Below are 25,017 nucleotides of genomic sequence, written 5' to 3'. Positions count from 1 at the left end.
GAAACATATGCTCAGTATATATATATAGTTGTGTCATTTCCCAGAGATCTTATTTTAAAGGCAACACCTACCAAAAATGTTTGGATGGGACTTAAATCATCTAATAGCTGGATTTTCTCTTTCCCATAAAAAATGTCTGGACATTTGATTTGCGGCGACTAAAGTAACGCTGTTACTTTGATTCGAAATGGGCTTCTGGAAGTCCAAAAACCTTGTATTTTACAATTACCCAACATTGTCATCAAAGGTAACATACATTTTGAATGCAAAATAACGTCACCTTTTATTTTCAGCGCAGATGAGAGCAGTTGGAAAATTAATCAAGAACCAACAACGATGAAGCCAGGAACATACAATACAGTGAAGAATATCACATTGAATTATCCGAGTTTAATGATTTAAAGACAAAAATCAAGGATATTATGAATAAATCTAAGGAACTGCCGGGCCGCACTGACATCAACTTACATGATTGTCATCACTATGGAAGCACTCTGCTCTACACTCTTTTTCGCCGAACAAGAAGACCAACTCCAATGCCAAGAACTTTTTAGGTCAACGTTTAGACTTAAGTTAATAGTTAATTACATAATTTTATTTAGACAGTTAAGAACCCTCAAAGGGGGGAGTATGTTAAAATTTAATTTTTAATTTAATTTAATTTTTTTGCTTTCAACTCATGCAAGCGTGTGACCAGTTGAATTGTTTGTAGTTCAGGGTTCTCTTGTTCACTTTGTATATTAAAATTCTTCATTAATTCTCGCGCTTGCATATTGTTGTATAGTTGCATTTTTCGTTCTTTCTTTCTTTTGTTCTGTATACCTTTGTAAGAAATAAAAATTAGTTTTTGTTACACCTTCACCTAGTGAATTACTTTTTATCTCGTGATTTTGTGTTATTTCTACGATTCGAAAATTTAACACTCGTAATATATCATCGAGAGCTCACTAGAAAACCAAGGGAGAATTTTTAATACTAAACGGAAGTCTTGTGAACTCGTACTTCACGATGGTAATTGAAAAAGCTGTCTTCTCAATATCAGATTCCTTTAAAGGAATTTGATGGAAGATTCTTTTCAAGTCAAGCACAGTGAAAAATTTGTTTTTTCCGAGTTGTGCTGTTACCTCGATAATATCGGGAATGTTATATTTATAAATTTCCCTAGTCCTCAATCTATATATAAAATACGGTAGTGAGGACTATGTTAGTGTAAAAAATGAACGTCGCTGAATTTTAACGACTGGTCGGGCATATTCTTCATCTTCAGAATATGATATTCTTCATGATAACGGATTGCCTGATTCTCCACAGACTCTAGAAATGAGTCTATATGATAATCATGTTCCTTTAATTGCTTATAAGTAGTCAACTGTTGTTGAAGAGATGATTTCTATTGCTGTTGGGGTGGGTTCAAACATGTCTTATGGTTTTGATTGTTAACGCTTCTTAGCTGGTTACTACGTCCCAGTGTTAAAGGTTAATTTTTAATGGCTTTCTGATTTAGGTATGTTCTAGAGGCCTGGAATCGGTTTTGTTAAAAGTTATTGGTATGTTGTTGAGGCATAAGATTACTGCGCAGTTGAAAACGAAACGTGGCGCCTTGTGGGATCAGGGCTTTGTAGGTAGAATAATAAGGGTATGAAGGGTAGTTAAGGTTCGTATTTCGGTTATAAGTGAACTGAGCATTTCCTCGTGGAAGGTCAGACATGTTACTTTTGAGAGCTAAGAAATAAAAATTTCTAAGGCTGTACGTCTTAGTTAAGAGTTGCATTGACGCAGAACAGATTTTCATGCAGGAAACTTTATTAACTATAAGCGTTAATTGCGAATTAGCAGTCTGATAAAACTGTTGGACACTCTGGTTTCCTTGCGTGAGACTTACCACTTGGTATTCAAGTGAGGCAATGTCTCGCTTGTCGCCATAATGCATTGCCAATCAATGCGAAATGTCATAATTTAATTAAAAAAAAAGATGAAAAAGAACGGACTAGAGATGTGCTCTTGATAATAATTATTGACATGATACACAATTATAACAAACAGTTGTTGTTCTTGCCGTCCATACAAGAAAATATATGGAAAAATTAGACCACAAATCGAGGACAACAACACAAAAAAGAAAGGTCAGAAAGCAAGAGTGTTATTCAACTGAAACTCCTTTTAAAACACCTAGGTACTTATCCCGCCGACGTGATTATTTTTTATTAGTGAGGACTATGTTAGTGTAAAAAATGAACGTCGCTGAATTTTAACGACTGGTCGGGCATATTCTTCATCTTCAGAATATGATATTCTTCATGATAACGGATTGCCTGATTCTCCACAGACTCTAGAAATGAGTCTATATGATAATCATGTTCCTTTAATTGCTTATAAGTAGTCAACTGTTGTTGAAGAGATGATTTCTGTTGCTGTTGGGGTGGGTTCAAACATGTCTTATGGTTTTGATTGTTAACGCTTCTTAGCTGGTTACTACGTCCCAGTGTTAAAGGTTAATTTTTAATGGCTTTCTGATTTAGGTATGTTCTAGAGGCCTGGAATCGGTTTTGTTAAAAGTTATTGGTATGTTGTTGAGGCATAAGATTACTGCGCAGTTGAAAACGAAACGTGGCGCCTTGTGGGATCAGGGCTTTGTAGGTAGAATAATAAGGGTATGAAGGGTAGTTAAGGTTCGTATTTCGGTTATAAGTGAACTGAGCATTTCCTCGTGGAAGGTCAGACATGTTACTTTTGAGAGCTAAGAAATAAAAATTTCTAAGGCTGTACGTCTTAGTTAAGAGTTGCATTGACGCAGAACAGATTTTCATGCAGGAAACTTTATTAACTATAAGCGTTAATTGCGAATTAGCAGTCTGATAAAACTGTTGGACACTCTGGTTTCCTTGCGTGAGACTTACCACTTGGTATTCAAGTGAGGCAATGTCTCGCTTGTCGCCATAATGCATTGCCAATCAATGCGAAATGTCATAATTTAATTAAAAAAAAAGATGAAAAAGAACGGACTAGAGATGTGCTCTTGATAATAATTATTGACATGATACACAATTATAACAAACAGTTGTTGTTCTTGCCGTCCATACAAGAAAATATATGGAAAAATTAGACCACAAATCGAGGACAACAACACAAAAAAGAAAGGTCAGAAAGCAAGAGTGTTATTCAACTGAAACTCCTTTTAAAACACCTAGGTACTTATCCCGCCGACGTGATTATTTTTTATATTTGTGTATTTTTTTTCTATTTAAATATTTTCATTCAACACTTCTTTGCAAAACATGGATTGCAGCAAAAAATGCCAAGATGGTTCTAATAATAATCCTGTTTTGGACCCTGTGGTAATTTTTACCATGCAAAATGCGTTGGTTCAACGAATTAATTTATCGAAAAAATAGCCAACTCGAAATTTGCCTACTGGTACTGTCACGACTTCCGTAAGCTGTCTGTATCCCAACTAGCTTTTTAAATGTCTTCTTTTAAGGCTGACATTTTAAAACTTTCTAAAGATTTTGACGTGCTACTGAATTCATTTAATACTAAAGTTTGCAAATTAAATGCATATTGTGCAACCAACATCACGGTTGATAGTTCCACTTCGACTGATGATTTAGCTAAGCCCAAAATTCCTTCTACTATCTCTTCTACAAGTGAAGATATTCTCGCGCAATCAGGTTCTGGTGCTATTATCGCAGAAAGTGTACCTGATAAACAAAAGAAAAAGTCTAAAAAAGAAGCCGAGAAAACTCTGTGCTTGCTAGAAATTCTACCCCCCTCAAAACGAACTAATGTTAACATCACCCCAATACTTTCAGATCCCACTGGAACTCCTCCTATAACTATAATTCTTGACTTGAATTCAGCTCACATTAGCGACTCCATTACTTTAACAGTAATAAACAATTCCATCCATACCAAAAAGAAATATATGGCTGGCAGAGACTTTTGTCAAAGAATTTACGCAAAGTCAAAAACGAGGTGTTTCTTTGAAAACCAAGCACAAAGGATTTAGATGGAGGTGTTCTCATAGCGGTAAAAAATACATATTTCTCTTCTTCTGTATATTTCCCATTTGAATTATCAATTGAACTGGTATGTGTAAAGATAATGGTACAGACTAAGACTATTTTCATTTTAAACGTTTATATTCCTCCAAAATGTTTAAGGTCTGTTTATAGCAAACTCTCCTTAGCATTAGACTTTGTTATCAGTTTGTGCTGCGCTGACACCAATATTTTATTTCTAGGTGATTTTAATTTACCACACATTGACTGGATTCTATCGGAGGACGAATCTTGCCTTGAAGCCTCTCTCTACTTCACAATTGGAACTATCTTTTCTCGATAAAATCCTTTTTACTGACTTACAGCAAACAAGCTGCATTAAAAACTCAAAAAATCGAATTCTCGATTTAGTAATTTCTTCTGACGCTACTCTTGTTCTAAAATCTAGATCAGGAATTACTAATATTGATAAATATCACCCCCCTTGGATATTTTTCCTGACTTAAGTAATCACTTACTGAACACAGTAATTCCTTTGATTGCTTATATAATTTTGACTTCAGAAGAGCTAATTTCCAGTTATTCTCTGAAGATTTAACCATTTCTGGATTTTTTTATAAGATCCTTAATAACTGTTTAGTAAAAAATCTTCCTTTTAAGAATTCAAGATATACTAACTTTAACCAATTGGTACTCGAAAGACTCGGTCTCCAAACAACTTCTCTGTTTATGTTGAATTCTTTAATGAATTTAAGTATCTTTCTAATTTTTTATACGCTTGTTATGTAACGTATATGGGCACCTCTTTGAAAGAGAATCCTAAAAATGTTTGGAAACTTGTAAACTTGAAGAAAAAATCAGATGGCTTTCTAGTTAACTTCACTTACAAAAACCTTTTGTGAGATAAAACTGTTGATATCTGTAACGCTTTCGCAACAAATTTCCGTGAGTCTTTTGTTAATAGCCCTCAAGAAGTTGATGAAGTATATTTTCATAATCTTCACTTCTTTTCGCAAACTAGCTGTTGTCACATCCCCGTGCTACAAAGTACGGTCCTTGATCTTTTATCTGCGATGAATGATGACTGCTCAGCTGGGCCCGATGGTATTCCCCCGATAGTATTAAAAAAGTGTAGTAATGCTTTAGTTGAACCTCTTTTGTTCTTATTTAAAGTTTCTCTAAAAACAGGCAAATTTCCCAGTGTATGCAAGAAGTCATTTCTAACACCAATTTTCAAGAAAGGTAATAAGGCGGATATAACAAACTACAGGCCCATTGCAAAAATTTCTTGCTTTCCTAAATTGTTTGAACAAGTTGTTTGTGAAAGTGTAGCATTTTTTAGTAAAAATCTCATTTGCGAACAGCAACATGGTTTTGTGAAAAAAAGTTCAACAGTCATTAATCTCCTCACATTCTGAAACATATGTTCAAACGCTATAGAATAAGGTAATGAAGTTGACTGTGTATACACTGACTTTTCTAAAGTTTTTGACCAACTTAGCCACGAAATTATTTTATTCAAACTCAAAGCTCTTTGTTTTCCGTAATTTTTCTTAGATTCGATCAAATCATACCTTGAAAACAGATCCTATGAGGTAAAATTTAAAAATTGTCATTCTGAACCTTTTGTTGCTCAATCTAGTGTTCCCCAGTGAAGACATCTTGGCCCTTTTTTGTTCATCCTGTCTATTAACGATGTATCGTCATGTCTACGCTCAAGTGAACTTTTCATTTTTGCTGACGATATGAAGATTTTCAAAATAATAAAGTCCACCCATGGTCGTATTCTTTAACAAGTAAATATTGATAGTTTCACATTTTGGTGTGACGATATCTTTCACTAAAAAACTAATCAGTAACGTATTTGACTACTGTATATCATAGCAAAAACTCTGTCGTGTCTCCACATTTAAAGATTTAGGTGTACATTTCTGTTCGAACTTAGAGTTCACACATCACATTCATTTTATTGTTAATAAGGCAAGTTCTATGCTTGGTTTTATAAACCACTAAGCAAAGGAGTTCAATGATCCCTATGTTCCTCTTTCTTTGTATAATTGCCATGTTCGTCCTCATCTTGAATATGCTTCGCAGATATGGACTCCCTATTACGAAATTCATAGAAAACGTATTGAATCAATTCAACATAAAGGGTCTTCCTTGGGTAGATCTTATGATCTGCCTCCCTATGAACATCATATTCTACTTCTTTAAATGCAATCTCTCCATCGAAGGCGTGTTAATAATGACTTAGATTTTTTCATCAACTCATTAATGGTGAAATTGATGCACCTTATTTGCTATCTTGTGTACATTTGAATTACCGGGGCGGAACTCATCACCTGCGCACATTTGATTTTATAAATGTTCATAATTCATATATTTTATTTATTCATAATAATATTTACAAAAACATTTGAGTTTAAATTTAAATTTTAATATCAAACTTTAGCATGGCCGGAAGGGCCGTCAGCCAGATGATAGCCTTAATTAATAAATTTTTTGTTGTTTTATGGTGCTTTATATACAATTTAATATTAAAAGTCTTCTTTTATTATCTGTATTCTATAGTTAAGTGCTATTTTTAAATATTGAGATAGTTTTTTCCAATCTGTTCTATTTAGAATTTCAATGAGTTCCGCTTGTTCCATATAACTTTTCTGCCATATTTGTCGCTGAATTTCTGCTAGAATCGGGCACCTTGCGATGAAATGCAGTACGTTTTCTCTTTCGTTGGTGTTGCATAAGGAGCAGCTTAGTAATAGGTCATTGCGATGTGGAATGAAATTGAGAGTAAAAGTTCACCTCTAGCCCTGAAAATCAATGATATTATTTCAATGTTATGGGTGTCCTTGAAGTAGTTGGATTCTCCTAAATTGTGCTGAAGTAGGGGGTAGAATTCCCTATATAGTGAACTAGTAGCTTCCTCTATACTTTTCTCTCTAGATTTGGAGTGGAGCTTTTCGAGTAGACTGTTAAGATATGGCGTCCATTGTTGTAAATTATCTAAATTTAGGTTGAAAGAGAGTTCACAAGAGTCCGAATATGGTTGCTTTCAATCCAACCTATGAGCCGGCTTCTTAAAATTTCCATGAAGATTTTAAGCGACGAGTTGAGAAAAGCAATACCTCGATAGTTGGATGGGTCCGTCTTATCTCCTTTTTTGAATATGATCAATCCCGGGAGCTTTGTTGTCTTTAATTTTGGCTACAACTGCTTCGACTTTAAAGATCTCTATCTCTTTATCTAGAATTTGATTGTCGACATTTGTTCTAGCGTATTGTATTGGAGGAGCAAAAAGTTTTGGGTTCAATTGTCCTTCAAATTGATGTCGTAGTGTTTCTGCAGGCGGTAGTGATTTTGTTTCAAAAGATATTGTATTCCTTTCCAAAATTCCAACGAGTTTTTGCAGTACGCTAGACTTTCAGCTTGTTTTTTGGAGAAGCTAAGTTTTTTGCATCTACATAAAGCTTTGTAGGTTCGATTTGCTGCAAGATAGTTTTCTTTCAAAGACTGTTCATTTAAATGTTGATATAGATGAAGAAGCGCAAAAGATTTTTTCCGGGCAGACTCACATTCCCTATCATACCAGGCTAATTTTATTTTAAGGGACTTAGCGTTTGGGAGATGTGAGACCACTGTCGATGTTATCACGCTCTGCAAAGCTTCCATAGTTGGCTAGTGTTCATGTAGACAGTGTGCTGTAATACTGCGATTTAGTTTTGCCTGATATATTTCAACACGATTTTTCTGCCATTAAAGTTTTGGGAGAAGCAAATTTTTTGTTTCGGGTTGACTATGTCGTGGTTTGAGTTGTAATTAATGGCATATGGTCAGAATAAATTTGACTATCCACTTCAAAATCAAATAAATTGCCGATCAAATTAGTAGACATCATAAGATAGTCGATAACAGATTGACCTGGGTTTCTGATAAAAGTAAGTTTACGTTCCTCGTCTCCTTTCTTAGTACCATTCATTATAGCCAAATCAAAAGAACTTCCCATTTCCAAGATTGATTTTCCCCTTGCGTTGATTTCTGCGTCTTTTGATTTTCTTGGGACAGGACGGCTTCCAAAAGACACACATTGTTCTTGTCCAGTTCGCGTATAAAATCAACCAACAGGACGCAGTGCTTATCACCCCATACTAAATATTTGAATTCTTCTATTTCTTTGAAAATGGACTGGATTATAGACAAAGGCTTTTTAACGCCATAGAGTGTTCCATCTGATGCTCTTCCTCTCGTCGCTCCATTCCGTTTTACTGCTGCAACCCACCATAGTTCGTAATCGCTGAAATACTCTTCAAAGTATTTTTGGTCATGGTGCAGAGTGTGAGTTTTGTATAGCAAAAATATTTCAAAAGTATTGACATAATAAAAGAAATGTAGATTTTTTTTTATTGGATAAACCATTATTATTACTTAAAATTTTTAATCTCTTAAAACTAACAACATTTTCAATATTCTGGCTGACTGCTAAATCTTAGTGCGAACGTTCATTAACTTGAACTGCACTACCGACATCATGTAAGTTTTCAAGTTGAGATGTAGGTGTAGGTGTGATGACATTGGCAAGCTGTTGTTTTAATAAATACAATTTTCTCGCTGTAAATTAACATTAAATTTTGACGAAAGAACGCTAAAACCATCCAACTTTCCACATAATAACCCAGATTCATCATTCCAAAAAAAGTGTTGGTCATGAATGCGTAATTTATCATTAATCAAGCTAACCTTGAGATCTGGATTTTGCGATTTTACCTCCCTACTTAGCTTCAACAATACGGTGCGTTTTCAGCGCATTCCCTTGTGCATCGATATACCAGTATTTGCAAGCCTTCTGCCTTGGCTCAGTATATCTCAAACTAACTGCCCATTTGCTACCTTCGTGCGGTAGGTTCACAGGTTTGATGACTTGGTGCGTAGCTCCTGGAAGTGATCGAAAGTTATAGCTGATGCACCATTTGTAATACTTGTGCAGGTAGTTGCTCCTGTGCGTTCTCCCTTTTAGAACTTGAAAGATGAAAAATGATGTTGCTTTCTTTCATTTGCAGCTCCGAAACTTCCGAACGTCGCTCAAGCTGATCGCATCTCGATTCCAAAGTTTGAATTTGCGCCTCGTAGTTGGGAAAGTTCGGTAATAAGGGGTTGAAGATCTTGTTTTGTTGTGAGATTGTTGAATCGATCATCCAGGTTTTTAAAACGATCATCAAGCAGCCGGGTAAAATCGTCTAGCGATAGTTCACTAATGGAGCTCATGATTGTTTTATTTTTTTTGTGTTTATTGTATCTTGTTTGATCTCGCTTCTTAGTTGCCGGTGTTAGGATTCATGCGTGTGCGATTTTTTAGTATAACTTTAACTTATTGCTAGCACTTACGTGTCTTTGATTGTAAAAACTTAGACTAAAAGTTTCAGAATCTTTTGCAAAGGTTAACAGATTTTTCAATTATTTACTTGTTAAAACTTAATTATTTCACACAACACTCGAAAACACTTGCTTTGTTTGACATATCGTCGGCCCACATATTGACTTCCATAGAACTAACTATGGAAAGAATGAAGCTTTAAGTCGAATGAGCATTTTATATAGCTTAAACTGTTCATCGATAGATTTAAATTTAAATAAGGTGGGATTAAAACCATTGTTTAGAAGCAGTGCTCCACTATCGTAAACGTTCACATTTAATTTTTTGTTCTGTAATAGTTAAATGTTAATTTTGTTTTGTATTTTGTGCGTGTATTAGGCTATAATTGTAATATTTTTTACTAACAACTAACACATGCACTTATGATGAGCCTCTGATCGTAGTTTGACGCTTGCTATAAGCTTACTACTTTCTGAAATTCTAAGTGTAAAAAAAAAATAGTTCCGGCGATTGATCTGTTTCATAGTCCTTTTCCTTTTTGTATGAGTCAATCAAAGACACAAATTGAACCAATTTTTTACCAAGACTAGGATACGGATACACTTTCAACAATGTCTCTGTTGCAGCGTGTGAATTTTCAGCATCCATCTTCCACGATGTGATTCAGGAATCCAAATCTCGAACGTACAGCTTCATATTCATGCAATCTTTCCGTAAGAAAAGCGGATAGCGGGTCAATCTCTGCGATGAAGGCGGAAATTTTGTATTTTTCCTTCGGTGACAGATTTGCGTCTTTTGCTTTCCCGTAATCGAGCGGATTCAACCTCACATTTCTCGTTCTGGTGCGGGTGCGTGATTGTACATATTCATCAGTATGGGATATTTTTTTTACTACTTCCTTGTATTTATCAAAATCATTTCGTTTGGAAAACACGAATGATTTAAATGATTCTAGTGCATGCACTGCCGATTCAAAGTCATTATCGGGTCTTGCAACATCTTGTTTGTAGTGTTGAACCGCTCCAAGATATCGTTCCAAAACGTTGCAAACAAAGCAGTTTTGAGAACACCCGTTTTCCGTAGAAGGTGCGTTGCTTCATTCCTCACGATGTCTTTTTGCTCTTTATCGGAAGATATGCTGGTTAGATTTCCGAATAGCCGTTGACTAAGGCTTTCGTAGCTTCAGCTCGACAAGACCAACTAGTGTCGCTGAGCTTTTTCAAGACTAGAAAATGGCTGCTTTTGTTCTCCGATATTCTCAATCAGAATTCGATACCGCTCTGTACTAGCTGTGAAAAACGTGTACAAATTCTGCACGAAATTAAAGAATTGAACAGCAGATGGACACATTACCGATTAGTCAATAATAATTGATTTTTCTAAGCATTGAAGAACACCGATTCTTCATATACAGCAATTTTATGTACATGTACATAATACATATATATAAAAAAAAATTGTCAAGACACGTAATCGAATACCCAACCTCCGAGGTTGTGGGCAAGTTTGGGGTACTCCCTCAAGATGGGTAGTTAATTGGAAGTGCTTCCATTTGAGATTTTGATATTTGACTGATTGCCTGATTGGAGTAAACAAATATAGATCAATGATTTCTGTTATTTAAGATTAATATAATCAAATAATCATGTGTGTACAAAGTACTGTAGGCTGTATGTAAAGGTAAAAGAGCAAGAAAAAAAAGATATTAAAGGAAAAGATGTTTACTAGTGTTTTTTAGCTGGAATTTGAAACAAAAATGTATCCAAGCCTCTATTTTGGGGGCTCCCTGTTTGGAGAGGCCCGTAGGCTTTCGCAGATATTTTTAGTTAAACTATAGTATTTTATTCTATATAATATATATATATTCTTCAATTCACTTTTATTTTGCTTTGTATTTATTAGAAAATTAAAAAAAATATTATCTCATTATATTTTTTTTTAATTTTAATTAAAAACTACTTACAATTAGGTCCTTCAAATAAAACTTATAACTAAATTAAACTAACCTGAACTGCCTATTCTCCATATAAACTACTTAAAACTAGAACAACGACAGCAGCATATCTAACATTTTTTTAATTTCTTTTTTCATTTTTTTTATTTTTTTCATGTTTTTTAAATTTTTCCAACGAGGTTTATCACGAAATTGTCTTTTCTGTTGATTCGAATCCTGTTGTATAGCACCTCGTTGGAATAGTAATGCACGAAAGAAGATTCAGCTGTTCGATGTTAGCCAGAACAGCGTCGTAAACAATGCCGCTCGAACACTCGAAACTTCTCCATCTTCTTAAGCCACCTCCACTGGGCTACAGATTAGTTATTTTAAACAGTGACACACTGCTTTCTTAATTGCGAAACACTACAAATACCCTCCTTTTTTTAGATTTAAAATTAACTACTTATCACTTCTTCTAACCATCACGGCTCGGGTACTACCGTTTCCATTAGGATTCGTAAAAAGAAATTATAGTTTTTGTTGTTGTATTTTGGTTCGCTAAGTTTCCCTTTGACTTTAGTTTCAGTTTAAATAAGGTTAGGTAACAAACCTTTTCTTTTTGGTATTTAAAAATATGTAATTTTTATTGGATATAATATAACTCAATGAATTAATTTCTTAATAAGGTCATTTTTTGTTCCGTGATACCCTTGTATAATTTTTTCACGATCACTAAAATCACTTTTTAGGAATTTACAAGAAAAAAGAAATACTCTGGTATTTTTTTTTCGTGATTACACCTTAACTATCCTACCGACTGCGCCGGTTACAAATCGTATTCTTTGATTTTGAAAAAAAAAAATTAACTTTTCAAGACTGCCTTTAATTGAATCTATCTTAAGACTGGCTATACAGTTGTTGGCTTTTATTGTTATCGACAGTCTTATGATTCATACCAGTTTACCAGGACGCTCTTTCAAAGATTGATGTACAAAATAATCACATTTATTGCATAAACATCAAACGGCGAAATGATTATATGTATATCTGATCTCCTGCGGTTTAAAGACTTCTTGCTAAAGAATAAAATAAAAGGCAAATGATGAGCTTTCATTTGGTATCTATTTCAAGCAATCTTAATGAAACATCAAGGAAAAAAATGGATAGTCAGAACAAAAATTGTATCACAGTTGTAATTCGTAATAATAGTCTTGTTATTTCATCTGCCTTAGCATAGCTTTAAAGAAATCTTTTCGTTTAAAACAAACAAAGTATAATAATCGTAATGGCGAATCCATGGGGATGAGAGTTTTTTTTCGATTTTCTTAGTATCTGCCTTGAATTCAAAACTTATCGTATTGCGTTATTGGATGTGAGCAGTATACAAATACAAAATTGGTATTTTAGTGCTTTCCACTTTGTTATAAAAATCTTCAACTTATTCACAAATTTTAAAATTCGGAAAAATTAAGTATTGCATTAAATTATTTAAAAAAAAAAAGTTTTTTAAAAGTAGGTGAAAATATTCAGTTTTTTAAGAAGAAACCTTAAGTAAGAGATAGTCAATTTGATATTTTATGTAACACTAACTCAAGGTGCATTTACAATCCTAAAACTCGTTTTCAATAATTATATCTTACTTCTTCTGACGGACATAAAAGAGTAAGGCTTTTCCAAAGTATTTTTTATTAATGATCTTTTAAATACAAACACTTTAAGGCTCTTATTAAATTAAAGAAATTTTCTTTTTGAAGTAAATTTGTTTTTAATGGTTTAATGCACTAGAATTGCGATTTAAACATGAATTACAAGAATACAATTGTCCAAAAATAAAATTTAATATAAAAGCTTTCAATCTCTCCAGAACTAAAATGAAAAGAGATTCCGCAACGCGTGGGTTGTAAGTGAATATTCTTAAAGCATTTCTTTTTATTTAGCTTTAATAGAAATTATGTATCTAAATGCACCTAGGAATTTAAGAACCATACATTTTACACTCTAAAAAATTTGAGTATTGTTGACTCAATCTTGATCAAATATTTTCTGAGGCAAGGGTGGCCGCTTCAACTTTTTTTCACATTTTTCATTCAAATACTGATAGTTCTTAATAGTTATTTGCCGTCTGTTGATGCAAATTGTTTCCCTTAGATGATAGAAAGAATGATCCAAAAACAACCACAATTTTTTCTTTTTGAGTCAAAGATCAAAATTGTCAAAGATTAAAATTGTTATTGGGTTTGACGTGAAAACTCACAGGCGTCACGTGTTTTGTTAAAAAAAGTTATCTATAATCTGTACAATCTGTAGAAAAGAACTTCAAAAAACACACATCTATTTATATAAAAACAGCTGGAGATAACAAAAAAGTGCTTGTTGTTTTGTTACTCGCATTCAATGTATTTAATTTTATGCATATCAGATGCAATCTGCTAAAAATAGTTTCAGGAGACTAATGCCTGAAACTTTATAATAATAAAATAACAGAATAATATTATGTAATAGCCAAGAACTTTTATTTTTGAATAACAGTAATTGACTTATAATGCACAAATGTATGATTATAATGCAAACGATTTTATATAACACATTTCATAATCATTTTATTATTAAATTAAAAACTTATTACACTTTTAAACAGACTGAAGGAGGCTCTGGCATATTGGGTGGGTTGCTTGGTGGTTTCTTCGCAAAGAATCCGACAGTGCCTCTTAACGAAAATGTAAGTTTTAATTTTTCCAAAAGAAACAACTATTATTAAATCAGTTTATGTACCTTCCACTGCATTTTTTGACGATATTAATTTAAACGAAATCCATTAATATACTATCATTATAATTAAAGTAGCTTTACCAACCTACACATACATATATGTTCTTATTTCTACTTAAGAATTATTAAATTGTACAATTAATCCTTTAATGTCTATCTATTAAATTAACAAATATATACACAAAAAACACTAAAACACTAAAATAAAACAAAAACAACACAAACAAACATGATAAGCCAAGCTCAGTATACCACAGTAAGTACCAATCGGTTTGCTTAGCATGTGTAGATATCAAATTGCATTGCGTGTTATAACTAATGCAATTGATACAGAAGCGACTTCGTCGTTCGACAAAAGATTGTTGACAGAAAAAATTAACGGTTTTGCATTAACAGGGGCGCATTCGATTTGTTTCACTACAAAGGCATAACACTAGTAGTCAAGTGTAACAAATAGAATTCTGTGGTTCAACTTAGTGATATTCTTTTTATAGTCTTTGTCTTTTTTGTTTTTTTTTATTTTTTCTATTTGCAATGACTGTATTTAGATTATTGTAATATTCGTGGATTTAGAGCGAATTTCGGTGTACTCTAGAGTTTCCAGAACATCTCTTTTAAAGAGAACATGTCCTTACCTCACACTTAAATCGTTATTACGGCGATTTTCATGTACACAATTCTTCATTGCTATATTCAGGCGAAACAACACCCGATGGAGTGTGTGCTGAGATCTTCGCTGAGCTGAACCACCTAACTAAGCTGGGCAACAAGCCCACTAATGGCTAAAACACAAACACGCTTTAGTTTCGGCTTCGCCTGACGTTTACGAGTTCAGCCATAGGAATTCAATGCATGCTATCACAATGAAGCTTCGACCCCACGTTTCGTTTGACAATCGTTAGGAAAAGAACGTAATGTAACGTAATGTGACTCCAAACGGAAATTCTAGTTCAATTATCTGAACATTTGCTTTGTTTGACAGCTCATCAGCTGTAAAAAAAATGTCAACAAACAAAATATTTGCTCTTTGGAGGGATGAAATAATAGAAATGTCATTCAAAGCAACCTCGAAGCAGGCCTAACGTAACGCAGACGAAGCCGAAGCTGAAGCGTGTATGTGTTTCAGCCATAATTACTTTAGGCTTTGTATATGAAAACCATAGTACTCTCATGGTGGAAGTCGAATAGGGCGGCATCTACATATTTTTTGTGGAACGTCTATCATTAATGGAGAAATCGATTGCAGTCGGGAGACTTATAAATGTTATAATTTGCAATAGAGAAAGACTGTAGTGAATTAACAGGGCAGCGCACAGAATATATATACGGTGTATTGAGTAATGAACGGGGTTAAATATCTTAAATTTTTCAATCATATTTTATTACATTTGAAATTCACCTTATTAATAATTATATTGTTTGATGGACACACAAAACAGGTTAGTTTTACTATTTTATTATTTTTTTTAAAATTAATTCAAGATTTAAGGCATTAAATTGCTAACAAAGCCAATTCTGCCAATTGAACCACCTGTTGAAAAACGTTGTTTTCAAAAATATTAATGCCATTTGATTTCTCATAAAAATGCTTGTAGCTTTTCGTGTTTTGTTAAAAAAGTTATTAGTTGAACTATTCTTAAAAATTTTAAAATTACCAACAATATTTTGCATATGATGAAATAGTTTAATTTTAAAATATATATTAACGAGAATTGTTACCAGTTTTAATAGCATTTCTTAAAAGTTTTTATTTCTTACATAAACCAATACAAATTGGATGAATGAATTTAATTTGAATTCAATATCTTCTATTGTTCACGAGATATCGAGAACCAAACATCATTTTTTTCCCAAATGTGTGTTCTATTTTTTATATTTTATTTTTTATGAAAAAACGTACTGTTGGATTTTTATGAAAATTAACTGAATGCCGAAAACAATATTTTTTATAATTAGTTTAAACCATAATATGTACATATTTGAATCGAAAATTTTATAAACAAAACTGTATAATCGATTTGTCTCCAAATTTTAGCATTAATGTCAAAAACGTTATACTTGTTGCACACAATTATTTTGGAGATAAAATCATTTTTTGATATTTTAAGTCAACTAAAATTTTAACCAACATTTTAAAATTGCTATGGTAAGAAGACCACCCACTCATTTTTTAGAGCCCTTTTCGCATATTTTTGCTTCATTATCTACATAAAAAAATGTATTTGAAGTCGATATTTCTACTTTTTCTTTAGCTATGGACGACTAAAAAAACTTCGCGAACGTACTGACGTATGCACGCACGCACAGACATCTTTCTAAGAACCTTTTATTTCGATTCTGAAGACCTTGAAACCTAGAGGTTGTTTAAGGTGTATTATCATTAATTATAAATTATAGCTAAGGCAAACAAATTGTTAAGTGTACTCACTATCCGGATACTAGTAGGAATTCCCTTCGAAATTTTATGAAATACCTCGGTAAAAGATCCTTAACAGGTGATGTAACATACACAAATTTCATTCATCCCCTTATTGGACACAATGTTCAGCCATTTTTGTTTTACTCTACCGTTTTTCATATGAAAGTGCATTGATATAAAGAAAAAACAAAAACAAATTCATTGGCCTTCATATGGAAGCTTTGTATATGAAAACATATACAAGGATAGACTCAAATAGAATGAAGGAAATTGTGTAGATATTTTGGGTGGAAAAATAATTATCTCCCTTATTCTGCTGGCTGCTTATGGAAATGAAAATAATATTTTTCTCTCGCTCCCTCGAAATGTCTCCAATTTCGATATTAGCACCAATAGCTCGGCATCCTGTTGCCCTAAAAAATTTTGTTTATGAGAGTACTATAGTTTTCATATACAAAGGTGGTACTGCTGAAAAATCACCTAAGCCTACGAGGGGAGGTCAATGTCGAATTACATGTAAGGCATGCAAAAAGTCTAGTCTTTTAACTCATCTTCGATCACAATTTATTCGAGGGCTTAGAGATTCCAACATTAAAGAAAGGCAATGAAAAGTTTGTGGAGAATTTTGATGGGGGGAAATTTGGAGACAATTTGACAGTACAAAACAGAAAAGAATGTATACAATAGTAGCTATGGTTGGAGGGAGACAATAAAGACACATTTTGTTGTTTATTTATTTATGTATTGTATGTATAAAGACAAATACCAATAATTTTGTAACTGATTGCCAATGAATACAACTGAAATACCTATTTTCAAAACAAAAAGAAAGAATATTTTGAGAATATTTTGTTTACGATAGTTATTAAATCAAACTTCTACAAATTCGGGTGTATATGATAGCTAATGTCAATTCGATTTTTCTCAAAATTTTATCAGATGTCAAAAACACTATTCTTCGTTGCACAAAATTGTTTTGAACATGAAATCATATTTTAGTCGTAAAATTTTGGAGGTGACAAAGTTTTTTGTTCAGTTTTTTTGATTTATAAAAAACCATTAATAGCATTTTTTTCAAAAAATATACTTCTTTTAAATCACGTTCCAATATAGTATATACAATTTAATTCAAGTCTCTGGCGTTTTTGGTTCTTAAGATATTTAGGGTTAACCAAATTTTCACCTTTTTTTCAAACTGCTATGGTAAAAAAACTACCCACCTTATTTTCTTGAGAACCCTTTCTGCCTTATTATCTGTATTACAAAATTTATTTGAAATCAATATCTCCTCTGGTTCTTGAGCTATGGACTACGAAAAAAACGTCGCGAACGTACGTACACACGCACGCACATACATCTTTCTAAAAATCTTTTATTTTGACAAATCGGACCCATTACAATACCTTTCTATGGGAAGTTAATAAAAATAAACTTTAGATTAACAAAAAAACAACGACTCACCATAGGACTGTGGTGTTGACTGGCTTAGCGTGTGTATGGACAACATACATAACCCAAACTCTAGTACAGTTATGGTGCCCGTCAAATAGTGAGACCCGCAACTAACCTTATTACCATTATTAAAATTCAAAGATGGATTTGACGTTGAATCAAATAACACACATCGGACTGACGATTGAAACCGAACACATCTTTTTGAATTTTTTTAAATAAAGTGGATACACACCTACACCACAGATTGTACTAAAGTGATAAGTTTTCTCAAATCAATGATAATGTTTAGGTTGTGACATGCCAAAATTATGTTTTTTTTAATAACTTGTATTCAAAATGAAGAACTGAATTTGGTGACTAAAAATAAAGGTCTTTCCATTGTTTTAAAATTAATTGTTATCCCAATAAAATATAATAAGACTTTGTGTATATTGGTTGATGACATTGAATTACCCAACTTTTGTGTAATCCGCCATCTGTACATACAAACATACAGGGTGCCCCATAAGTAATGGTCCTTGATTGTTTAGCTTTTCACAGAAGTGTAAAATATTACAAAGCTAGCTTTGGTTCAAAAGTTATAAGCATTTTAATTAAATAAGTCACAATTTAAAAAAACAAATATAAAGAGAAAAATGTAATTCTGTTAGAATTTTGTATTACATCACTAGAGACATCTTGTTTCAAATTCACAACATTACTCGCACACAGAAATGGTTGAATGCAATTTATGAAACTACATATTTGTTTCATTTTGAAAACAGGTATTTGAATTTTGTAAAAGGCCAGAATTTTGGAATAGCATTATCATAAAAGGTAGGAAGGTGTTTAATTTTGCTCGGAAGTTAACAAAGAGGTATATCTCTACGCATATTTTTTTAGAGCAATTGTTCGAAATATCCTCCTCCTGAAACTGTCGTTTCAAACGTCTAGCATGTCCTTAGTTTATTATTTACTCAGCCGCAGTTTCAATTTTCTGCCTAAATTCAGTAACACTGCGTATTGGCTCGGCAAAAAACTTTCTCTCTTAGGCAACCCCAATAAAAAAAATCTATAGTGGATTCAAGTCAGGTGACCTAGGGGGCCATGCCTATTCGATCCAAAAATACTAAAGAGTATACTTACTCTAATTATCTTTCCAGGTTTCGAATAGACAATTAAATTTCAGAACTCCAAACAAAAGAAGTTGATCAGATTTGGGAAGATGTTTTGAAATTTTAAAAGTAATGAAGAGGGATAACGAACTGTCTTTAATGTTCATCTAACTATAAACATTCATTCCCTTATATCGATACCGAGAATATTTTGAATGTCTCCGGAACTATATATTAAGAAAAAATAGATCGAAATAGTCATGACATATGAATACGTTTATATGTATGTAGGTATAATATCAATTATTATTTTTAAATCCAGATTTTTAAAATGCGTAAGTACGTTTACTTGCACCCGCATCTGATACAATACATCTCAATAAATAGAAAACGAAGAAACAAATAATTTTCAGTGTTTGATCAAAAGCAGCTATCTACAACAATTCCTTTTTTTATTTGTGTTTATAATCATGACAAAAATCATACTCACAATGATTAAAAAAATCTATTGCCTGAAATATACCTTCGTCAAGTGCAGTCGCATTTTCTTTTCGCTCCTCAGTTGCCCTTTGCCACCTTTTTACCGACCCCAAATAAACAATTACAAATAAAAAAAAAAACTATCAATATACTCGCAGCGCGTGTGATATTCTTACCCGACATACTTTACTGCCCGTCGCCGTTTCCCATTACTTTTTTTTTCTTCTTGTGTACTAACAAGCATAGAAAAAATTATAAACAACTGTAAAAAAAACCTTAACAAAAAACCATATTTTTCTTTTTTGCTTAATTATATCGGGCGCCAATAAAATGTGTGTCATCGTTGAATCAAACGCGGAACTATTGAAGTGCAATGGCCTTTGTGGGAAATACTTACACCCCTCTTGTGCTGGCTTGGCCAGAAAGGCGAGTGTATACCTAAAAGACTATCTACGCAATTTTGCGTTTTATTGCGATGAATGCAATAAAATATCTATGTGGGATATTATGATTGCAATTCAATGTCTAAAAGAATCCCTGTCTAACGAACATTCAGTTTGCCAAGATCAAATTTCGAATCTCTCCAAGAAATTTGATCACGTCTGTAATAGTGTTGAGGACTCAAACATCCAATGTTAACAATCGTCTACGCAGTGCCATTCCATTGTCGGCAAACAATCTGAAAAAAAAACTTGTCTGACCGGTTAAACCTACTGAAATCGGATATTGATTGCTGTTTGCAAAGTTCGTCATCCCGGCTCTCCCCCTCCTCCACTCTTTTACGAATTTGAAAACATTAATTGTATGCTTTCTCGGGTTTCAACGGCACTCATATCTATTGCTTACGATATAAGCAATCAAGAACAGAAATATACGAGTGTGTATCACGAGCTTGAAAGCCTAAATGTTACATCTCAAAAAATTGAATCACTTCTATACTACATCGTTAAACAACCCGGCATACAGTCGTGTGATATCGCGAACGTATCCATTCGTGATGAAATTCATGCGGCAAACCTGGCTGCTGACTCACTGCAACAAACCACCTCAGTGAATACCATTGCGGAGGACGAAATAATCAACAAATGTGGCCATTCCTGGAGTTATCGGACTGGAATTTGAGACTAAGCAGGCTTGAATCTGCTAATAAAACATGGTTCGTGCCTAATAATTGTCCCGGATATGTTGATGCTACGTGGATTCGCTCCTATTTTAAACGAGAATTCTGTGTCAATATCTGCAAATGTCTTCAATTGTCTGGAAGAAGATTAAAGTTCCTGATTCCCTACAAATATAACTGGATGTTTCATCACCAAAGAGGATATATACTAATTGGTCGAATGCTGCTTTCCAGAAAGAGTAGCAATAATAATTTAATTAAGTCTAACAAATCCAAAACTAATTCCAAACCTATTCCCAAACCTAATACCAAACGTAATCCCAAACCTAATCCTAAACCTAATCCCCAACCTAATCCCCAACCTAATCCCAAACCTAGTCCCAAAAAAAATATCGAAACTAACTGGACTCTTAAAACACAAATCTTTCCAAATTTTTCTCTCTCTAACCAATTTTCGTCCCCTAAACGGAAAACTTCTCCTATACCTGTAAAGCCTCCATCCAAACGAGTTTCTTTTAAAACTTCTCATCCGGGTCTTGGTTTTTGCTCTCCGATGGTTGATGCTCCTGCTAAAACACCCGCTTATACAAATTTCATCCATTCTCACACCATTAACCCTACTTCTTCTTCATCAGTTTCCCAAGAACCACAAGGGTTCCTTAACCCAATGATCCCTCCAAATGTTAAGTTAACTAAACATTTATCTGAGGCCAATACTAATGATCGGTATGTTATGTCCCCTCTTAGAGACCACAAAATCTACAATAATGTTCGTCTTTACCTAGCTTTCCTGCACGACAAACCAGATTCTGTTTGCTTCGAAGGTAAAACAAATACAAACATTAAGGTTTTAATCTCCCAAAATGGCCTCCGATTCAAACGTTATGCACTTATGGAAATATTTTTCAAATTTCATGATGGCCTTGAAAATTTTCCTAAAAAAGGCAGAGAAGACCTAACCTCTTTTGCGTCGTTTATCTCTTCAAAACGACTATCTCATATTCAAAAATCCCGTGCAGATATGAAGAAATACTATCGCTTCTAACCTAAAGACCACTAAACCTAAATGTCTTAGCCTTTACTATCAAAATGTAATTGGATTAAGGTCTAAAACGTCTGCCGTCTTTAATAACTCCCAAAACCTTCCTTATGACATCTTTGCCCTTACCGAAACCAACCTCACACTCTTCACTAACGACTATTCTATCTATCGAATAGATGTCGTGGCCATCACTTGTAATTTTGAAAGTTCATTACTCCGTATTCCCATTTCAATCGAATTTCAAATGGATAATAACCTTCTTTCTGATGCAAGGAAATTTTTCAAGTTTATAAATGTCAAACGAAAATCTGATGGGTTTCCACCTTCAATGAGTTTCTCCAACATAATCTCCTCTATTTGCTAATTACTTTAGCAAATCGTATACTGAACATCTGCATAATCCTGATCCACACTACTTTAGTTATTTAGATGGTTGCACTCAAACCTCCCTTTCATCGTTTACAATAGCTGAAGAAATATTACTTGCTAAAATCGTAAGCCTCTTACGCCCAGGTCCTGATGGCGTACCATCAGTTGTTCGTAAATGTATGCATTCTCTGTCAAAGCACTCTTTGAACTCTCTCTTTCCCAAGGTGTGTTTCCTCATATATGGAAAGATTCATTTATATATTCCATTCATAAACAAGGCAATAAAACTGAAATTAACAATTATAGACCTATTGCTAAACTTTCATGCCTTCCAAAACTTTTTGAAAGCTTAGCTTTTGATTCCGTTTATTTCCATTGCAAGCCTTTATTCTCCCCCGCTCAACATGGTTTTCTTAAAGGTAGATCCACTACGACCAACTTAATTGGATGAATACCATTCACTCAGAATTGAAAATGTTCAAAGACGTTTCGTTCGATTTCCCTTACTTGGCCTCTCCTGGGATGATACATCCAACTTGCCTCCTTATGCAAAAACGCAAAAACGCTGATATATTATTTGCTCATCAATTGTTAATGGGCAATATAGATTCCCCGGCACTCCTGAGTGATGTTCATCTTAACACCAACCCTCGAAATCTCCGATCTGTTTCCCTTTTCTGTATCCCTCATCACCGCAGTAATTACGGGCACTTTGAACCAATGTCCAGAATTCTTCGTCACTTCAACGCTGCTATAGTAGTCTTCGATTTCAACATTTCCAAATCCCATCTGAAAGATACCCTTTACTTTTTCCCTTTTTGAGTCCGAATTCCCTGTCCCTTGTAATTTTAAGTCAAATAAAATCAAAATTGTTAGTTCTTGTACATTAAAGAGCTTTTATGTGGGCCTTATGGCCCACATGAATTAATGTTGAAAACTGATAACAAAAACTGCAAAAAAAAAGTGTTAAGCTAGTGCTAAGTTAAGTTATGTTATGATAGCTTGTATTAAGCTGAATATATAAATAAATAAATGAAACAAACTTTGTTTAAAATTAATTATAAAGTGTACAATTCTAGCGTCTAAAAAAGGTATAATTTATAACTGTAAGCGTTTCTGTTGTTTCCATATTAAAAAATGCGTGTATTGAGAGCCTATACCAAAATCGCTATTTGTTTTTGGTGTCAAAGTTTCGTACTCGTGCCTTTAGTTCACTTTATTCTTGCAAACTGCGGGATAGCGATACATTCTTTTTCAGAAATGTGAGGTATCAATAAATGCAATTTCTGTTTCACGTGTGAAGTGAAGGTTAGATCGGCGCAGGGACATAAGTCCCCGGGACACAAGTCCCGAATTTCTTTTTCGGGACTTATGTCCCACCCTACTGAGACGTAATTCCTGAAAAAATATTTCGGGACTTATGCCCCACGTATATGTTTTTTTTTATTTTTACTTATTTTTACTTATTTTTACATAAATGTACGCATAGAGACAATTTAAAGAAACTACAGCTGACGAAATGGTAGAACCGGTTTTATTCTCTCGATTTTGTTTTCGGTAGTACCTACTCCAATGCAAAGTACAGTTACAAGCTGTTGGAAAAAAGCAAATTTTGCAAATTTAGGTATTGGTTAGTCGGTGTTATAAAGAATTTGAGAAAAATATTATAAGGCAAACAAATTATTGCGAATTTTATTAAATAAAAATGACAAAATCGCGCGATGTTTCAATTTATTGAAGCAAATGTGTTCAACTTTAAAGCTGCTTCATTCACGACTGACTTCGAGCAAAGCCTTCGCAATGGGTTTAAAAAAACTTACCCTGAGGCTGAAGTTTGAGGTTGTTGGTTCCATTACATAAGGGCACTAAGAAGGAGGGCATCAAGGATCACGAATTTTATGCCAACCATTCGACAAAACAAAGAAGCATATAAGCTTTTCAATAAGTTTTTTGTGTTTCCGCTTCTTAAACCGTCGTTGATTGGAGAAGCATTTAATTTGTTGGAGAATAGTTGCAGTAGATACCCTTACTTTGAAAGTTTTGTTCAATATTTTAAAAGACAATGGATATCCAAGGTGCAAAAATATATATTTATAATATTTTTAATATTTTGTAACACCATATACATATTCCAATATATTTATTCCAATTTGTCAGGACCTCTCAAAACAGTTCTCTGTTTATAAAATTGGTATGAGAACTACCAGCATGCCGAAGCCTATAACCAAAAGTTGGGTAAAGTATTACCCAAACACGGTAATTTTTTCTAATTTTGTGATACTTTGCTTGAAGAAGAATACAAGAGCACTTTGGATTTTTCTTCATCGCTGGATGGTGAAACTTGGAAAATGTTTGAGCGACCCAAAGGCAAATTTGAGAAGCGTAATGCATTCATAGACCTTCTTACAGTTAAGCTTGACAAATGAATTCATCAATCAAGTATCCTCAAAATTATATGCTCATTCTAACCAAACCGTTAAGATTGATTTCTCTGATGTTTTATCGAATGAAAGTGAAGATGATTTAAATGACGTACGCCAGCCAGAAGGAAATGAAACAGTCAACTGCAGCATTTGTTTCAAAAATCCTCGAAACATACTTTTGCAACCTTGCATCCATTTCAAAATGTGTAGTAGTTGCTTTTCGAAGCACAGCGAAGAAGCAACGGCTTTAAGAAATGAATTATTGTGTCCATTTTGTCGGCAGATAATACAAACCACTTGTTCTGTTTATATCTGTTATGAGAATGTAAAGAAACCTCTATTTTCGTTATTTTTTTGTTGTTTATTTAGAATTATTGAAATATTATGTTAATAACGTTTATCTTATTTTTATTCCAGTTGTTTAATTGGAGAATCTGACTCAAAAATTGAAAGATAGCCTAGTTTTGAAGTTTTGTTGAAAATATTTGTTAAGTTTGAATTGAAATGTTGTGTTAAAAAATAGTCCTATAGTTTGCTTAGT

General features: G+C 33.5%; 1 protein-coding gene across 2 annotated transcripts in view; it reads left to right on the top strand.

Annotated features, from left to right (window-relative positions):
• Nucleotides 1–25,017, top strand: part of LOC129954041 (peripheral-type benzodiazepine receptor-associated protein 1-like) — a 134,050-nt gene that overhangs the window by 25,670 nt on the left and 83,363 nt on the right. The window contains exon 2 of one of the 2 annotated variants that reach the window (XM_056067671.1): nt 13,944–14,024. The exons of the other annotated variant lie outside the window; for it this stretch is intronic. Coding sequence (XP_055923646.1) covers nt 13,944–14,024 — 81 coding nt within the window. The remainder of the gene's footprint in view (nt 1–13,943; nt 14,025–25,017) is intronic. 2 annotated transcript variants of the gene reach the window in all.

This window comes from Eupeodes corollae, chromosome 1 (genome assembly GCF_945859685.1).
Source record: "Eupeodes corollae chromosome 1, idEupCoro1.1, whole genome shotgun sequence".
Lineage (NCBI taxonomy): Eukaryota > Metazoa > Arthropoda > Insecta > Diptera > Syrphidae > Eupeodes > Eupeodes corollae.
Note: the sequence above shows the minus strand (reverse complement) of the source record. Positions and strands in the feature narration are given on the sequence as shown.